General features: G+C 41.8%; 1 protein-coding gene across 1 annotated transcript in view; it reads right to left on the bottom strand.

The window, feature by feature from the left end:
* The window catches only part of MYT1 (myelin transcription factor 1), a 106247-nt gene that overhangs the window by 6001 nt on the left and 84470 nt on the right, over positions 1-15776 (bottom strand). Inside the window, exons 13-16 of the mRNA XM_061630243.1 lie at positions 9780-10001; positions 6124-6215; positions 4258-4367; positions 2336-2479 (exon numbers count right to left, since the gene is read on the bottom strand). Coding sequence (XP_061486227.1) covers positions 2336-2479; positions 4258-4367; positions 6124-6215; positions 9780-10001 — 568 coding nt within the window. The remainder of the gene's footprint in view (positions 1-2335; positions 2480-4257; positions 4368-6123; positions 6216-9779; positions 10002-15776) is intronic.

Genomic DNA, 15776 nt, shown 5'->3' with positions numbered 1-15776 from the left:
AAGGGCAAACTTCAAAGGATGGCTGTGTTTAGGTTTTCATATTGGACAGTGCAAATTTGTCAGATTCAGCTTTAAATGTGAACTGAATTGAATTTGTCCCCTATCCCTAGTCAGTTGAGAAATGATACACAATAGTTGTGATGGCAGCACTCAAATTAGTAATATAGGAAGTTGTCTTATTCTAAGTCAGATTTCTTGTCCATCTAGCTCAGCCTTCCTCAACCTGGTGCCTTCCATATGTTTTGGACTACTATAACTTCCATCTGCCCCTGGCCAGCATTGCCAATGGTCAGAAATGATGGAAACTGAAGTCCAACAAGGCCACAGGTTCCCTGTCCCTCAAGATGCAGTAATGGTGACCAACTTGGATGGCTTTAAAAGAGGATGAGACAAATTCATGGGAGGGTAAGGATCAGTGGGTACTAACCATGATAGCTATGCTCTACCTCCATGGTAGGAGGCAATACGCTTCTGAATACCAGTTGCTAGAAACCACAGGAGGAGAGAGCGCTGTTGTGCTCAAGTCTTGCTTGTGGGTTTCCTGTAGGCATCTTTTGGCCACTGTGAGAACAGGATGCTGGACTAGATGGTCCATTGGCTGGATCCAGCAGTCTCATTTTATGTTCTTATGTTCTTATCCCTCACTTAAAAGAGTTAAGATGGGAGGGGTTTTATTTATTTATTTATTAGATTTATTAGTCGCCCATCTGGCTGGTAGTCCAGCTGCTCTGGGCGACGTACAGAATAAAAACATGTAATTATATTAGAACATTAAAAATCTCAACAACAATAATAAAACCTAACCCATACGATACCTTATTCCACTTAGTAAGGAGGGGTTATAAAGGCAGTTGTGACCAGAGTTTTCTATACATGGTAATCATGAAGGGAGTTCTTAGTTAAAAATGGGAAAGGGGACAGAGATGCCACTTAAAGGGCCAGGGAAAAGGAAAGGAATGTCTCAAACTCAAAGCTCTGTGTGTGTATCAAGTTTTACTTAAAGGTAAAGGTGTCCCTGCACTTGTAGTGCAAGTCGTTTCCGACTCTTAGGGTGATGCCTTGCGACTTTTACTAGGCAGACCGTATATATGGGGTGGGATTGCCAGTTCCTTCCCCGGCCTTTCTTTACCCCCCAGCATATGCCGGGTACTCATTTTACCAACCACGGATGGATGGAAGGCTGAGTGGACCTCGACCCCTTTTACCGGAGATTTGACTTCCTCCTTCCGTTGGAATCGAACTCTGGCAGTGAGCAGAGCTTCGGCTGCATTACCGCCACTTAGCACTCTGCGCCACGGAGGGTCTGTAAGTTTTACTTAAACCTACTGAAATTAATGGACCTAAGTATTCATTTCAATGGGCCTACTTTGAGTAGGACTACCACTGGCTCTGACTCTGGATTCAACTAGGATAATACTTCTCATTTATCCAGCTGGGATAATAATTTAATGTTATGCATCTGAAAATGAAGAGCTGCATGGTATACTTAGGCAATTATATCTGACCCTTCAAAACTCAGTAATGTTCAACACCGGAAAAAAGTCAGTAAGGACAGAGTTAAGGCTAACATAGTTCAAACACTAATTATAAATCCAACACTAAGTGATTTCTGCTTTGTCTTGCAAGTATGATAGCCTTAATTTTGCAACACAATATGAGGTAATAGCAGCAACTGTCACCAATATGTGGATTTACTTATTTATGACATCTGAGTACTGGGGCCCCTGTAGCTGCCCTAGGAAGAAAGGGGTTGATACAAAGTCTGGACCTTCTGTTCATTTAACTCCCACATATTGCAGTGAAGAGGTAAGACTACCTATGTTAATAACGAAGGATGGGGATTGTGCCATCTTGCATTTCCTCACTTTCAGACATTTAAATTGCCCTAACCTTAGGACGAGAGCCAGTGAGGTGTAGTGGTTAAGGTGGTGGACTAGGACCTGGGAGACCAGGGTTCAAACGCCCACCCAGCCAGGAAGCTCACTGGGTGACCTTGGGCCAGTCACTGCCTCTCCGTCTCAGAGGAAGGCAATGGTAAACCCCCTCTGAATACCGCTTACCATGAAAACCCTATTCACAGGGTCGCCATAAGTCGGGATCGACTTGAAGGCAGTTATTTCAATTTTCAACCCTAGGACACAAACTCTATCTATCATGGTGTTTGGTCCCCCCCCCCGGTTGAATTCTATGAAAGGTAGAAAGAATTCATAGCTTTGGAGGCTCTTGTTTTTCCATTCCTTAAAGGTATGCAAAGCCCTTTGTGAGAATGCTTTCAGAATCTGGTGTTTTGTCACATAGTCAGCGCACAGGCTGAGTGCACAGGAGAGCTCCTCACCATGTGTGGAAGGCGGATATTGGCAAGACTTTGGATAAGAGTCTGGCTCAGCCCTGAGAGCTCAAGGAAGAGGGCTTCATTCTGCTCCTCTATCATCTTATTCTCTTCCTCAATGTTCTTGAGGTTTTTCTCCATGCTTGAGATCTGGAGGGGGAAAACCAATGTGGGTTAGAGAGGGGGAAAAGTCGGTTATTTTCGAACATTCCACAAGTGTCACAAATCTCATCTTACGTTTATTTGTTCATAACCTGTTCTACTTCCAAAGTGCACAAGTGGAACTAGATGTTATGGCAGGTTCATGGCAGTTCAATGCCAAATGCAGGATGGTAAATCATCACACTGCAAGTTTCCCTGCCTTCGCTCAACCTTACTGGCTTCTACTTGCAAAGGAGGAAAAATGTACAATGTGATGACATCATATAATATTATTATAACTTGTAATAATAGTTATAATAGTTATATTATTATAGCTTGCATTGCATCTTGTAAGAGTCAAGAAAGCCACAGAACAAAGATGTGTTGCTGGATGAGAGCCAATAGGAAGGGAGGCCTTGTGGACAAGTGGTTCCTGGGAACTGGGGAATGTCCAGAGCTTGGAAAAGTTACTTTTTTGAACTACAACTCCCATCAGCCCAATCCATTGGCCATGCTGGCTGGGGCTGATGGGAGTTGTAGTTCAAAAAAGTAACTTTTCCAAGCTCTGGAATGTCCCAGTACTGGATGGAGTTGCACTCCCTCTAAAGGAACAGTCACATTATCTGGGGGATGCTTCTTGACCCATCTTAGTCACTGGAGGCCTAAGGGACCTCAGTGGCTGGTACAGCTTTTTGCCAGTTTTGGTTGGTGCATCAGTTACAACTGTTTCTGGATCGGGACTACCTAGCTACAATGATCCATGCAGTGGTAATTTCAAGACTGGACTATAAATAAATGTGCTCTGAGTGTGGCTATCCTTAAGGCTGGTTAGGAAGCTGTAGCTGGTGCAAAATTCAGCAGCTAAGTTGCTAAGTGGGGCATCCTACCATGCATAAATAATACCTGTGTTAAGGGAATTGCAGTGGCTGCCATTTTGTTACCAACCCAAGTTTAAGGTTTTGGGTGGTATTCAATGCTAGTCCTACTAAGAGCAGACCCACTGAAGTTAATAGACATGACTAACTTAGGTTTAAAGTAGGGTTATTAACTGTAGTGGGTCTACTCTGAGTAGGATTTAATTGAATACCACCCTTTGTTATTACCTTACAAAGTCCTAAACAATTTAGGACCAGGTTATCTGGAAGACCATGTTCTCCCATAAAGACCTGCCTGTTCACTAAGATTTTTGGAGGATGCTCTATTAGTTATGTGGCAGCCTGCAGAGGTTGATTTTGTGGTAAACCTGGAGGAGGGCCTTCTCATGGTGGCCCCCAACCTGTGGAATGAGCTCTACTCTGATATATAGAAGACATCCATTATGGTGAGCTGCCACTGGCTGTTACATCCGTTTACTCAAGCTTTTCCTGGCCTCTGATACCAGTTGAACAACTCCTGGTTACTGACTTTGTGATATGTTGTTTTTGTTGGATTTTTTAAATTGTATATTGAATTGTTTTGTACCAAATTGTTTTACTGTACAGTAGGGCCCTGCTTTTCAGCGGCCCGCTTTTCGGCATTCTGGTAATACAGCGGTTTTCAATTAGAGTAAGGCCACACTCATACAGTGCTTGTTCTGCTTTTATGGCGTTTTTCGGGCGTCGGGCGCCATTTTATTTTTTCGGGCACCATTTTATTGACGGAGTTCCTCTTTTCAGTGGGTTTTGCTGTTTGGCAGGGGTCTGCAACGTAACCCGCCGTATGAGTGGGGCCCTACAGTACACTGCCCTGGTATTATTTTAATGAGAGGTGGTATATAAATACTTTCAATAAATAAATAATATGAGCGCCCATACCTGTGACTGCAGCTTCACCATGGCCGCTTCCATCTCAGTGTTGGATTCATTCAGCTCACTAATTTCTTTATTTAGCTGCTTAATTTCTTCATCATTTTCTAGAACTGCAAGAGTGAAATAAAGCAATGGTCAGACAACTTCTTGCTCTGACACAAGCAGATAGATCCCAAACATGGAGCAACTTTGCTGAAGCTTAACAGGTCAAAGTCTGGTCAATATCTGGTCAATATCTGAATGTGAGACCACCTGGGACCCCTGATGTAGGCTGCCTTGCGTTCCATGATAGAATGGACAATATAAATGTAATAAATAAATAAATAGGTGAATTAAATAGGCAAGTTAAATAGGTGAAGAAGAGCAAAGTCATAGAAAACAGAGTAGCTTCTGTACTAACTCGGGTAATTCACTCATAGCAGAGTGGGGTGGAACGGGGAAGAAGAAATCTGGTCTCCAGTGTACCATTTAAATAATGATATTTAGCACTTACGTAGCACCATTTAAGTGTTCTAAGCACTGAATATACAGACGCTGAAACAAAGTTGCTTTATTCTAGAGCAAGGGTAGCAAACATAGTACTCTTCATATACAACTCCCATAATTCCTGACCATTGGTCATGCTGGCTAGGGATGATGGAAGTTGTAGTCAGAGCTTGGAAAAGTTACTTTTTTGAACTACAACTCCCATCAGCCCCAGCCAGCTTGGCCACTGGATTGGGCTGATGGGAGTTGTAGTTCAAAAAAGAAACTTTTCCAAGCTCTGGTTGTAGTCCAACAACATCTGGAAGGTACTTTGCTGTTCCTCTGAATAGGACCTGAGCCAATGTGTTCAAATTACAACAAAGGGGATTCAACTAAATATTAGAAAGAACATCCCAATATTACTAGCTAAGGAAGGGCCATAGCTCAATGGTAGAGCCTCTGCTTTGCATGCAGAAGGTCCCAAGCTCAATCCCCAGCATCTCCAGTTAGGACTTGGAGAGACTCCTGCCTGAAACCCTGGAGAGCCGCTGCCAGTCAATGTAGACGATACCGAGCTAGAAGTTCAATGGTCTGACACAGTGAAAGGCTGCTTCCTGCGTTTTAACAGTGAAATAGATTGCCTTGGAAGGTGGTGGGCTCTCCTTTTAAGCAGACGCTGAATGGCCACCTTTGGGGGATGTTGTAGTAATGGATTTCCTGTTCTGGTAGGGGGCTGGACTAAATGACCTTTAGGATCAATTCCAAGTCTATGATCCTATCATCTTAGTAATCCTATTAACACCCCCATAAGGTAGGATAGTGTTATTCTTGTCAACATATTAAATATGGGGTGTTGTTGTTGTTAATATGAAAGAACAGAGGCTTGGCAAAGGTTGCCTTCTGAGTCACAACTGGGAACCAAGGACTTTCCCTGTCACAGTATATACTCTTAGCTATTCCACCATACTGGTTCTGATAACATACATCGGGCATCATAGTGAAAAAGGATTTAAATTGGCTCTTTCACAATGAAACCATAGCATTCTAGTCACTATACTGCATGCGAGCTAGCAGGCAAAAAAGTGAACATTTTAGAACAAATTTAGGGGCGTAGTATATTTTTAGCTTTTGGAAAATGTGCAAGAAATCAGGTATTAGAGAGGATGCAGTCTGAAGAAAGATTGATGTTCAGTCTTGTAGGGGATCTCCAAAATGCAATAAATATTCTCCTTGAATAGTGCAGCAATTTTCTTTAGCAAACAAGTTAGCAAGTACTAATTCAATTTGCATGAATCATCTTGGTCTGATGATAATGTTAATTGTGTTGATACACACAATGCTAGATTTAAATAAATAAATAAATATGCAAAACTAACCAAGTGACAAATCTGATTCTCTTACCATCACTGGTCTTGAATTTAGTGTTGAGAATTTCATCCCCTGAGATTTTCCCCTTTTTCCCAGCAAAAGTAGCTCTCGGACATCCCGACAGGCTAAAGGCCGAGCAAAAGTGGATTTTATTAGAACATCCAGAATTAATTGAAACCAGGTAATTAAGGCTGAGCTGAAATTACTTATTTTTTATTATTTATTTATTATTTGATTTACATTCCACCCTTCCTCCCAGCAGGAGCACAGGGTGGCAAACAGAAACATTAAAAACACTTTGAAACATAATAAAAACAGACCTTAAAATACATTAAAACAAAACATTAAAAACATTTTAAAAAAGCTTTAAAAACATTTTTAAAAAGGGTTAAAAAACATTGTTTTTTAAAAAAACGTATTAAAAGCAATTCCAACACAGACGCAGACTGGGATAGGTCTCTACTTAAAAGGCTTGTTGAAAGAGGAAAGTCTTCAATAGGCACCGAAAAGATAACAGAGATGGCGCCTGCCTAATATTTAAGGGGAGGGAATTCCAATTACTTGCCACACACAGCAAAAGATCCTCCCTTGTGGGTTGAAATTCAGCATTATTTGTTTCAATGTTCACTCACAGCGCAATCCCATGTATGTCTACTCAGAATTAGGTACCACCAAGTAAATGTGCATAGGATTACAACCTTATTCATTTATATTGCCCTCACTTCTCTCACTATTGATTGCCCTCTTTGCCAAAAGCATGTAGTCAAATCTGATTGGTTGTGTTGACCCATGCTACAAGATCACCTATGTCTGATGATGTTATAGCAGATGTAGCTTTGTGATATTCATTATATGATCCCTGACTAGGTAAGATTACATATGTGAACAATTCAAGAAGACTTAGCACTGGAAAAAGCCGCCCTGGGCTCCTGCTGGAGGAAGGGCAGGATATAAATCAAATAATAAATAAATAAATATAAATAAAAAAGGAACCTGTCTGAAACCCACTGCTACTGAGCTAGGGGGACCAATGGCCCAACTCAGCTTAAGGCAGCTTCCTATATTCCTAAGAATAAGCAACCACAGGGAAAACAGTGCAGAATTAACAGCAGCCATAGAAAACTCTGCTGACATCACTGGTTCTGGTCCAAAAGCAGAAATTTGCCAGTTTGGGAAAGCACAGAAAACTTTGCAAAAAAACATTTTTTGTAGAAATCTTCCCCCAGCTCTTTTTTGTGTGTTATTGTTTACATCAAGGAAATGTTTATATAACTTTTCAAAACAAAATGAAAAATGCATGTTCCTTCTCTGGGAGAAGAAATAACCATCTAATTTTTGGTTTTTAAATATTATTTCCCTCTTGCTTTTTCAATGGGGGAAAATTACAAAAAGAATGTAGCTATTTTATGTTTATTGTAAAAACATTTCCCAGTGACAGTTTTTTTCAGCTGATGCCATAGTTTTTATTTGTCCATCAGGAATTCACTGTCATTTGGATAAGCTTGTGTTTGAACAATTCAACAAAATCAATAAATTGACAATTGTATATGAGAAAAATTCCCTTGCAGGTTGCCCCATAAAACAATCCAGCTATAAAATTATTTTAATCCAAGTGCATATTTTATGTCTCATAAATCCAAAGAGATTCTATTCTTGGAACTTGCTGTACTAGCAGATAGTTGGCTTGTACTGTTTGAGGCTATGTTTGAGCACTGTGTGAGATAACGTCTGACCCTCCCACAACTATTTATTTATTAATTACATATTTATTGCATTTATATACCACTTTTGGCCAAGGCGCCCTAGCTGTTTTACAATTTATAATATTAGAATAAACAAATGCTACAGTATATTCTCAGGCCAGCTTCAGGAGCTGCTGGTTATACTGTGCGTTTCCTGGCCTGGCATTCCCTGCTTCTGCCTTCATTCAGGGCAGACAAGTCTTAAGTAGCCCCAGGGAAGGTGTGTTGGTGGTGTTGGTGGAGGGAGTGCCCCAACAGCTCTCAGGCCATTGACGGTCCCTTCAGGAGCTTGTAGCATGAGCCAATCACAGTCTCTCAGCCTCACAGGGTTGTTGTGAGGATAAAATGGAGAGGGAGGAGAACCATATAAGCCACCTTCAGCTCATTGGAGGAAAGGTACTCCAATGGTTATTATAGTTGTTAACAGAGCTTGGAAAAGTTACTTTTTTGAACTACAACTCCCATCAGCCCCAGCTGGCACGGCCACTGGATTGGGCTGATGGGAGTTGTAATTCAAAAAAAGTAACTTTTCTAAGCTCTGGTTGTTAAAGTAGTTGTGGTTTATTGTTGTAACAGAAAATAATAAAAATACTTGAGGGAGAGAGATGGCAACTGGCTATTCAGTGAAAGGCTGCTGTTTCACACCCCGCTTGTAAGCATTTGGGAAGCATCTGGCTGATCACTGTTGGACACAGGTTGCTTGACCAGACAGACCTTTGGTCTGATCCAGCAAGATAGTTATTTATCTTGTCTGAACCAACTGCCCAACTGTCATAGGATGACCCTGTGATATCCGCCAGCTGCCTGGACAAATTATGATAGCTCTGATGACCTGATCTCAACTTACAAGTTCCAGAAGTATCTGGGAAAAAGAGATATAGCTGGGCATGTATCTCTCACATTTGTTATCCTAGTGGAAAACTCTGCAATTGTCAGCTTGCTTTCTAGATCCTTTGGCCCACTGCATCACAGATGGAAAACTGGCCCATGGTGTAGTTCACGTTGTACAAGTTAATTATATCTTGCTAAACCAACCCTTACATTTGTGCTTATACACCTCCTTAGTTTAGTAATGCAAATTGAGATGGCTCAAGAAATGACCCATAACACATTGTATAGGAGAAGGCAAATCGCCCGCAATATCACTAGCCTATGTGCAATAAAATTCTTAGGGGACATTTTTTTGTTCTTAATCTTCTCCATCCATGTTGTGATGTGATGGATTAAATTAAGAACAAAGGAAGGATAAATCTTGCAAATTTCCACAACACTGGGCACGGATGAAATTCCTAGAGCAGAAACAAGTTTTGCCTAGACTTGAAACGGAGTGAAGTTTCAATTTTCAAACATCAGAAGCAGTTGAGATTTCCCTGCCCCACCTCCCCAAAATTCTTCCAAGTTATACCAGCTGCGTTTGGACTACTAAGTAGGCAGCTAATTTCAACCCCACCAAACCATTACCACATCTCTTATTCTATAGTCAGAAGAACTCATTTTCAATAATTTGTAGAACTGAAAAAAAAAATCAGAAAAGGGCAATCAATATTATCATGAGACTGGATTATCAGTGTCCGTTAGTGGATCGTGTAAATACACTCTCTTGGGATCTTCAGTTCTCAATGACTGCTGCACAAGAACATGCATATAGCTCCGACATGCTTCTCCGTACTTCATCTCACGGGGTAAAACAAAGGGGCATCGATGACAAGTGCACACTTTATCAAATCCTCAGGCAATGTACGAATTTGGCATAGATCAGCACAAGAGAGTCTTTCCTTCTCTCTGTAAGCCCCTTGCACAGATGTTAGGTAATTTGCTCTAAAAGGTATAGAATGTCTAGTTTGGTCATAGAAGCTCAGTCCCTGTGAAAATGTCAAGACAGTTTTGCAAAATGGATTTCACTGGTATCTTTCCAAAAGTTATTGGGTCAACATTCATAATGGTTACCTTCTGTGAGTGAGGAAGCTTCCATTTGCATGACCTGAGCCATCACAACCTGGGGTTGGACAGGTGGGACCTTCGTTCTTGAGTGACTTCCATGAAAAGGATGAACCATTGAGAGACCCTTCTTTCTGCCTTCGGGCTGCAAGGGGGCACCCTGAGGCACTGCGATGGGAGGCATATTTGCCACTGATGTGTCCGAGTCCAACACAGCCAGGAACAGGGCACCTACAGAAATATAAAGACACAGGAAAGAGGAAGCTGGTAACAAAAAAGCCTCACATTACAAAAGTCCACAGCTGATTCATACAAGCTTGGTGAAACAAATTGCCACAGGCTGATGGATAATAGTCTTGTGAATATTCTGGAACATGGTATCACCTCTCTTTTTTCCTTCAACCCTTGGTCCCTATCCCTAGCTGCGTTGAAGGTTAAGTTAGGGATGTAAGAAGGCATTGATTTCCATCCCACTTGGTATTTGTCACATGCATGAGCTGGAGGCCTGTCCTTTTTTTTTTTTTTTTTGCTTTTGTGGCTGCTAGGTTGATGAGTAGGACAGCCTGATGGGACGATGTGTCCTGAAAGCACTGCACTGGCTGCCAGTGAGCTACTGGACCCAAGTCAAAGTATTAGTGCTAGCGTACACAGCCCTAAATGGCTTGGGATCCAAGTACCTAAAAGAGCACCTCCCCCAATATCAACCACTTGAGCCTTTAAATTGGCAAGGGAGGAGGCCCTGTTGGTCTTGCTGCTGCTGAGTGCTGTCTGATTTGCGCTCAGGTGTGACAGGGCTTTCTTGGTGACAGTTCCCTCTTGGTGGAATGCCCTCCCTGGTGAGGTATGACTGTCTCCCTCAGTATTAACATTCAGGAGGAATGTAAAAACATTCCCATTCATCCAGGCATTTTGATGGCTGAAAGATACTATACCCAGCAACCTTGAAATTGTCAGCTGTATGTGACTGATTTAAAATGTTTTTAGACATTTTAAAATGTTTTAGAGAGCCAGTATGGCATAGTGGTTAGAGTGTTGGAGTAGGACCTGGGAGACCAGGGTTCGAATCCCCACACAGCCATGAAGCTCACTGGGTGACCTTGGGCCAGTCACTGCCTCTCAGCCTCAGAGGAAGGAAATGGTCTGAACAGGGTGGTTCATGACAGATGCTCTTGGAGGTCACTGATTCATAGGGTCGCCATAAGTCGTAGTTGACTTGGAGGCACATAACAACAACAAATTATTTTGCTAATTTGTCATTTGCTGCTCTGGACTCCTTTGGGGAAAAGGGCAGGTTAGAAATAAAATAAAATATATAAATAAGTAAGATTGATGCTGCTGTATATAAAACTTATGAATATGATGAGATAATTTTAATTGACTTCTTAATAATTTCTACACTGTTTTTCCATAAAAATGCCTTGGCAGTTTCCACTCAGATATAGGTAAACAAACAATGGCTTGGATTATGGATGTGCTAGAATTCCACCCAATTCAGATTTGGTACCAAATTTTTCATTAACTTGCTTATTCTATATAGTTTCGGATCAGATTTTTATATGGTGATTTTCTGTGGCTATTTTCAAAAATGGTTTTTTTTTTTTAAAAAAAACACCTCTAAAATATCAAGAATGATAATTTTATCGATATTTCCAGTCAAAATATCAATATTAATGTCAGCTTTTTTGGTGAGGGAAAACAATGTATAAGTAAAAGCAGCAGCCAGCAGGAGAAGAACAAACTTGAAGCAATACTAGCCTGTTAGCCTCTTTTGAACTGGCACTGGCCAACAGATCCCATTCCTAGTTTGGATCTCTTCTGCTGGCAGAAGTGTCCCATGAACAGAGTTTGGCTCCCTCCAGCAGAAGGGATGGGAGGCAACTTTCACTGTTTCCTCCTTTACCCTGCAGCCCCTTGTGCTTCCAAAAATCTTCTGCTGGATCATAGAATAGTAGAGTTGGAAGGGGCCTATAAGGCCATCAAGTCCAACCCCCTGCTCAACGCAGAAATCCAAATTAAAGCATTCCCGACAGATGGCTGTCCAGCTGCCTCTTGAAGGCCTCCAGCGTTGGAGAGCCCACTACCTCTCTAGGTCATTGGTTCCATTGTCATATGGCTCTAACAGTTAGGACTTTTTCCTGATGTCCAGTCGAAATCTGGCTTCCCTTCTCTGAAGGGGAGGACCATTACCTTTGCAGAAGGGTACTCAGAATCAAAACCCATGAAAACAACTGCCTTAAAAGTGCATGAGGAAAGGTTATAACATTTGGGGCTTTTTAATTCAGAGAAAGGTGAGCAAGAGGTGACATGATAGAAATGTATAAAATTAGTCATGGCATGGAGAAATTAGATTGAGAAAAGTTTTTCTCCCTCTGTCATAACATTAGAACTCATGGACGTCCAACCAAGTTGAATGTTTGAAAATTTAAGATAGACAAAAGAAAGTACCTCTTCATGTTAAATTATGGATTTTGCTCCCATAAGAGGCAGTGCTAGCCACTATCTTGGATGGCTTTAAAATAAGACTGGACAGATACATGGAGGATAAGGTCATTAATGGCTACTAGCCATGATGGTCATGCATTGACCCCATGGTTAGAGGCAGTATGCTTCTGAACACCAGTTGCTGCAAACCATAGGAACGGAGAGCACGCTTGCGCTCAGGTCCTGCTTATGGGCTTTCCATAGTGAGCATCTGGTTGGTCACTGTGAGAACAGGGTGCTGGATTAGTTGGGCCATTGGCCTGATCCAGCAGGCTCTTATGTTCTTATGCATTCAGTGTTGGGGGCCCAGCCCTGTGGAACTCCCTTCCAACTGAGATTAGACAAGCACCCTCCTTGCTGAACTTCAGGCATATGACGACTTTCTTGTTCCAGCAAGCATTTTAAGGGAGTGTTTGGTTTTATGATTATTTTTATTGATTTATTTTTGAACGGTTTATTTTTGTGTACCCCGCTTAGAAATGCTAATGATTAAGCGATATATAAATGTCTTAAATAAATAATCAATAAATAAAAAGAAATAAAGCATCACCATCATTATATCAGCTCTCGAAACTGCCCAGATGAATAAAACATTGAAACCTGTTATAATAAAAAGAATCTAAAAGGCATCTCCTAATCACAGAAAAGAGGGGACTCATTAAACCTCCAAAGGTGTTTAAAACTGTGTAGGCTGAACAGGTGTGTCCATCTGTCTGGGGAGAGAGGATATTGCACAGCTTGTGTCCCTGCCATTTACTTCATCCATTCAGTGGAAGGTTTGAACAGAGCCAATTGTATGTATTGTACATATGCATCTTTCATGCAGCCAGGAACCCTGCAAACAAGCAATCAAACAAGAAGAACAACAGCAGGGGGTCCCTTATTTTGTGTGTTGGCTATATTCAGACCTTGTGCTGAATGCAATCTCCCTCCAGGCTCTCTCCCTGGCCCAGGAGATTCCTCTAGTTTCTCAACTGCATCCATTGAATTCCACCCTCACTGTATACACTGAGCCATCAAATTTCTTCAGCTTCTCTCTTACACTCTCATCAGGCTCTCCCCCTCACTCATCAAGTTCTGCCCTAGCTCCACTTCTTGGCTCCAGCCCGCGTCCCACCCGAGTTTTTCTGAAACTGGAAGTTGGCAACTCCATTTAAATGGTGCCCTTGTGATTAAAGTTTCTGCAACTGTTTGCATTTGTTTAAATATACATGTCCATTATAATCACATGTAAAAGTTTGTTACTATTCAAAGCTTTAAAAAAGAGGCAAACTGAAACAGCAGGGTCACCCTTTTATGCAAGGCAACAATTAGGAATGTCAAACATGACTGTCAAAACAAGTACCCGCCTGCGCTTGAAACTGACATTCTATGTTCCATTGTTGTTATCATTATTTTTATTTTATTCTATAAAAAAAAGCACAGAGGAATTGACAGTCGAGGGCTGCACCACCATTATTTTATCCCCCCTCCGAGATAATTTGAAAAACGCTGATCCTGTTTTTAATCATCTGCAAATGCGGCACAGTTCACTTATTATAGTGTTGCCAGCAGGATGCTCACTAAATTCATAACGGCATCGCTGTTTATATGATCGCAAGCAAATTACTAAAACCTCAGGAGAAAAAGAGGGAGACTGGGGGAGGAGAGAAAGGGGAAGGGAGCGATTAGTATGCAGCATTTACGGCCCAGCCGTTACATATTTTACACTGTTAATTTAACTTTCATTACACTTTTATTGTAAAAAACAAACTAGAGCCTTATTGTGGCAAACAGCTGGCTTGGGATGTGTGGTGGTGTGTGTGCGGGAGTATGTTTTAAAAATTTATTATTGCTGTTTAATTGAAGTGGTAATAATGGCCAGTCAATTGAATAGTCACTCTCCCGAATTGTCTTCTTTGTAAGAGGGAAGGGAGAAGGTTGAGATGATATGTGGAAGATAGTTGTAATTTATTAACTATGTGATACTGCATGGCCAGGGCAGAAAGCATGCCCTGAGATGTAAACGGCGTGGTAAATGGTGTGAGGACAGAGCAACAAGGCACCAGGGACCATATTAGTCTCGTCTTCATGCAAATCTCGGACCACAGCCAACTGGCTTTCTGGCACACAGATGGAGCAATGGAATTACTGTTGAGCCTCTTTAACACAAACCTGCAGGGACCTCCACGAGAGCATACCTCGTTAGAGAAGACAAAATGCTACTTTCCCAAGGACTAGAGGAGTTTGGCAATGGAGGGGAAAGCTTGTCGTCTAGCAGTTTCTTCATCCACCCATTTCATAGTCTCTTATTTTGTCTGTGAAGAACATAGGGACACAGGAAGGTGCCCTATATGGAGTGAGACCATTGGTCTATGTAGCTCGGTATGGTCTACGATGTCTGGCATTGTCTCTCCAGGGTTTCAGGCAGGGGTGTAGTCCAGCCCTACATGGAGATGCCAAGGATTGAACTTGGGACCTTCTGCATGCAAAGCAGATGCTCTGCCATTGAGCTATGGCCCTTCCTCATGACAAATAGGTTTTGGGTTGGGGGGCATGTTTTTTGCACTAATTATGCACAGGTAAATAACCAGTCTTTTCCCCCTGGGATAAAGACAAAAAAATTGATGAAAGTTTAAATGGGATAGGCCCAGAACTAGGCACTGTGAACACAGGGGCACAGGACAGCAGTTTAGAGAGGCCAAAGTATCACAGGCCAAATCAAAACTACCAAAGACACTTGAAGAGAGACACTGTATATGGTAATGATAGAAGCCTCTGAGGCAACATGGGAGAACTGGAGTGCTTGGTCTTAGAGGACGGCGTTGATATAGTCAGCATAACTGAAACCTGGTGGAATGGAAAAAACGGGAGGGATTATATCTGAAGGACAGGGAAGGGTGTATTGGAGGTGGTGTCACTCTATACATGAAAGAGGGCATTGAATTCAACAAGCTAGAAACCTCCACAGAATCATTGTGGGTGGTGATACCGGGCTTCAAGAGTAATTTAGTACTGGGGACGTTCTATTATCCCTCTGACCAAAATGCTGAGGGAGATCTTGAAATGAAAAATGAAACTGAGGAAGCATCCAAACTAGGAAATGTTGTAGTAATGACTTCAACTACCCTGACACAGACTGGTTACATATGTGTCCCAGTCACAACAAAGGTAAAATCTCTAGATACAATAAAAACCTCTGTTTGGTTAATCACAATTACGTTCATATATATTTTTAGGTGATTAACGGAATCCTTATAGGGATCCCGAGCAAGCTTGAGTGAAGTGTTTGTTGCTTTCAAAACTGTCTTTTTTACACACACACACACACATGCACGCACGCACGCACACACACTCTCTCTCTCTCTCTCTCTCTCTCTCTCTCTCTCTCTCTCCACATATTATGAATTGCAACATCCACCGAGCCTCCATTCTGTCCAGAGAAGACCTCCTCCATCATACTGAGGTGTCAAAGAGCAGAGAGCAACGGATTCCATTTGTGGTAGATTTCCATACAGCATCTCCTAACTATCACCGACCAATCAA

This window comes from Rhineura floridana, chromosome 6 (assembly GCF_030035675.1).
Source record: "Rhineura floridana isolate rRhiFlo1 chromosome 6, rRhiFlo1.hap2, whole genome shotgun sequence".
NCBI classification, from domain to species: domain Eukaryota; kingdom Metazoa; phylum Chordata; class Lepidosauria; order Squamata; family Rhineuridae; genus Rhineura; species Rhineura floridana.
Note: the sequence above shows the minus strand (reverse complement) of the source record. Positions and strands in the feature narration are given on the sequence as shown.